The sequence below is a fragment of the Piliocolobus tephrosceles genome, chromosome 16 (genome assembly GCF_002776525.5).
Source record: "Piliocolobus tephrosceles isolate RC106 chromosome 16, ASM277652v3, whole genome shotgun sequence".
Taxonomy (NCBI): domain Eukaryota; kingdom Metazoa; phylum Chordata; class Mammalia; order Primates; family Cercopithecidae; genus Piliocolobus; species Piliocolobus tephrosceles.
This window is the reverse complement of record NC_045449.1, coordinates 8,580,421-8,583,219: the sequence shown is the minus strand read 5'-3', so window position 1 is coordinate 8,583,219 and position 2,799 is coordinate 8,580,421. Positions and strand designations below refer to the sequence as shown.

Sequence of the window (2,799 nt, the reverse complement as noted above, 5' to 3'; positions counted from 1 at the left end):
TTTTGAGATGAAGTCCTGCTCTGTTGCCCAAGCTGGAGTGCAGTGGCCAGATCTCAGCTCACTGCAAGCTCCGCCTCCCGGGTTCACGCCATTCTCCTACCTCAGCCTCCCAAGTAGCTGGGACTACAGGCGCCGCCACCTCGCCCGGCTAGTTTTTTGTATTTTTTAGTAGAGACGGGGTTTCACCGTGTTAGCCAGGATGGTCTCAATCTCCTGACCTTGTGATCCGCCCGCCTCGGCCTCCCAAAGTGCTGGGATTACAGGCTTGAGCCACGTGCCCGGCCCAATTTTTGTATTTTTAATAGAAGCAGGGTTTTGCCATGTTGGTCAGGCTGGTCTCGAACTCCTGACCTCGGGTGATCTTCCCACCTCGGCGTCCCAAAGTGCTGGGATTACAGGTGTGAACCATCGTGCCTGGCCCTCTGCCCTCTGTTTTTTTTTTTTTTTTGGAGACAGTGTCTTGCTCTGTCACCCAGGCTGGAGTGCAGTGGTGTGATCTCAGCTCACTGCAGCCTCCGCCTCCCAGGTTCAAGTGATTCTCTGGCCTTGGCCTTTCAAGTAACTGGGATTACAGGCATGCACCACCACGCCTGCCTAATTTTTTTTTTTTTTTTTTTTAGTAGAGATGGAGTTTCTCCATGTTGGTCAGGCTGGTCTCGAACTCCTGACCTCAGGTGATCTGCCCACCTTGGCCTCCCAAAGTGCTGGGGTTACAGGCATGAGCCACAGCGGCCGGCCTGGATATTTCTCTCAATCCACGCGGATGAGTTCATGCTACCTGCTCGCGCACTGTGTCGGGACAATGCGGGTGCTTGTGCCAGATGCTCACCCTTAAGAAAGGCAAGTTTATTTTTGCCTCATTCATTCAGCGGACTGGGTCTTGCTGTGTTGCCCAGGCTGGCCTCCAATTCCTGGGCTCACGCGATCTTCCGGCCTCAGCCTCCCCGGTAGCCGCCACACCCATCTCATTTCCACCCCTTTCATGAACAGGATTTTGCTGTCCCAATCCTGCCTGAGTCCTGCTAACCCGGCCTCGGAGGGTGAGTGACTGGGAAGTGGAGAAGCAGCGTCACCCAGCAGGTCTTGGTGTCCTGTCTTTCAGTGTCCGCCCTGCCGAAGCCTCACCCGGGTCCTGGTGGAGTCCTACCGGAAGATCAAGGAGGCCGGCCAGAGCTTCGAGATCATCTTTGTTAGTGCAGACAGGTCAGTCGTGCCGTGAAGTGCTGGGCCCCTTTTCTGTAGGTAGCTGACATCCCTTTTTTTTTTTTTTCTGAGATGGAGTCTCACTCTGTTACCCAGGCTGGAGTGCAGTGGCCTGATCTCGACTTCCTGCAATCTCCACCTCCCGGGTTCAAGCGATTCTCCCACCTCATCCTCCCAAGTAGGATCGAGTGGTTCTCTGGCCTCAGCCTTTCAAGTAGCTGGGACTACAGGCGCCCGCCACCATGCCCGGCTAATTTTTGTATTTTTAGTAGAGATGGGATTTCACCATGTTGGCCAGGATGGTCTCAAACTCTTGACCTCGTGATCTGCCCACCTCGGCCTCCCAAAGTGCTGGGATTACAAACCACCACACCCAGCCACGTTTACTCCTTTAATTGTCTAAAGGGGAGCTGAGGAAAACCTCTTCTTGCTGTAAATACTGGGGGATGTCCCAATTCAGGCCTGGATTGTTTGAGATTAGGACGTATTTTCGGATCTGCTCAGCTTTTCAGATTGTGGTGAAGAGAGAGGGAAGGGGGAGGAGGATGGAAACGAGCCAGAGACGAATGTAATCAGACACCTGTCTTTGATGGCCGTGTTTTGTTTTTTGGGTTTTTTTTTGAGACGGAGTCTCGCTCTGTCACCCAGGCTGGGGTGCAGTGGCCGGATCTCAGCTCACTGCAAGCTCCGCCTCCTGGGTTCACGCCATTCTCCGGCCTCAGCCTCCCGAGTAGCTGGGATTACAGGTACGTGCCACCTCGCCTGGCTAATTTTTTGTTTTTTTTTTTTTTGGTAGAGACGGGGTTTCACCATGTTAGCCAGGATGGTCTTGATCTCCTGACCTTGTGATCTGCCCGTCTCGGCCTCCCAAAGTGCTGGGATTACAGACGTGAGCCACTGCGCCGGGCCGGATGGCTGTTTTCTCAGCTCTGGCCTGCGCTGTGTCTGGTGCTATTTGAATGCACACGGATACACATGGATAAGGAATCACAAAACAGACATTCTTCCCGGAGTCAGTCACCTCCTCTGAGCTTCAGGTTCCTCTGCTTCTTGCCCTCTCTAAGACCTCACTTATCAGTGAACCTCCTTCACCTCCAAACTCCCGCCCCAGTTTAGACTGAGTCACCAGGGGCCTCTACTGCTTACGTTCGTGTCTGCAAAAGGATCCGAGATGCCGGCACACGGAGGGCGCTTTGCACATTGTTGTATCTGCCATGTCACAGTTCCCCGTCTCAGCATGAAGCCGTTCCAGGGGCAGCAACCAGGGTTTTTTTGTTTTTTTTTTGAGACGGAGTCTCGCTCTGTCTCCCAGGCTGGAGTGCAGTGGTGCGATCTCAGGTCACTGCACGCTCCGCCTCCCGGGTTCCAGTGATCCTCGCACCTCAACCCCTGAGCAGCTGGGATTACAGGCGCCCGCCACCACACCTGGCTATTTTTTGTATTTTTAGTAGAGATGGGCTTTTGCCATGTTGCCCAGGCTGGTCATGAACTCTAGGGCTCAAGTAATCTGCCTGCCTCGGCCTCCCAAAGTGCTGAGATTACAGGTGTGAGCCACTGTGCCTGGCCACAGTCATTTTTTTTTTTTTTTTTTTGTTG

General features: G+C 53.6%; 2 protein-coding genes across 2 annotated transcripts in view; both read left to right on the top strand.

Moving 5' to 3' along the window:
- LOC113222267 (dynein heavy chain 9, axonemal-like) overlaps window positions 1-1,219 on the top strand; it is a 136,432-nt gene extending 135,213 nt beyond the window's left edge. The window contains exon 14 of the mRNA XM_031934295.1: window positions 1,103-1,219. Coding sequence (XP_031790155.1) covers window positions 1,103-1,219 — 117 coding nt within the window. The remainder of the gene's footprint in view (window positions 1-1,102) is intronic.
- The window catches only part of NXN (nucleoredoxin), a 20,544-nt gene that overhangs the window by 2,896 nt on the left and 14,849 nt on the right, over window positions 1-2,799 (top strand). The window contains exon 3 of the mRNA XM_026450479.2: window positions 1,103-1,203. The gene's annotated coding sequence lies outside the window, so the exon portion shown is untranslated. The remainder of the gene's footprint in view (window positions 1-1,102; window positions 1,204-2,799) is intronic.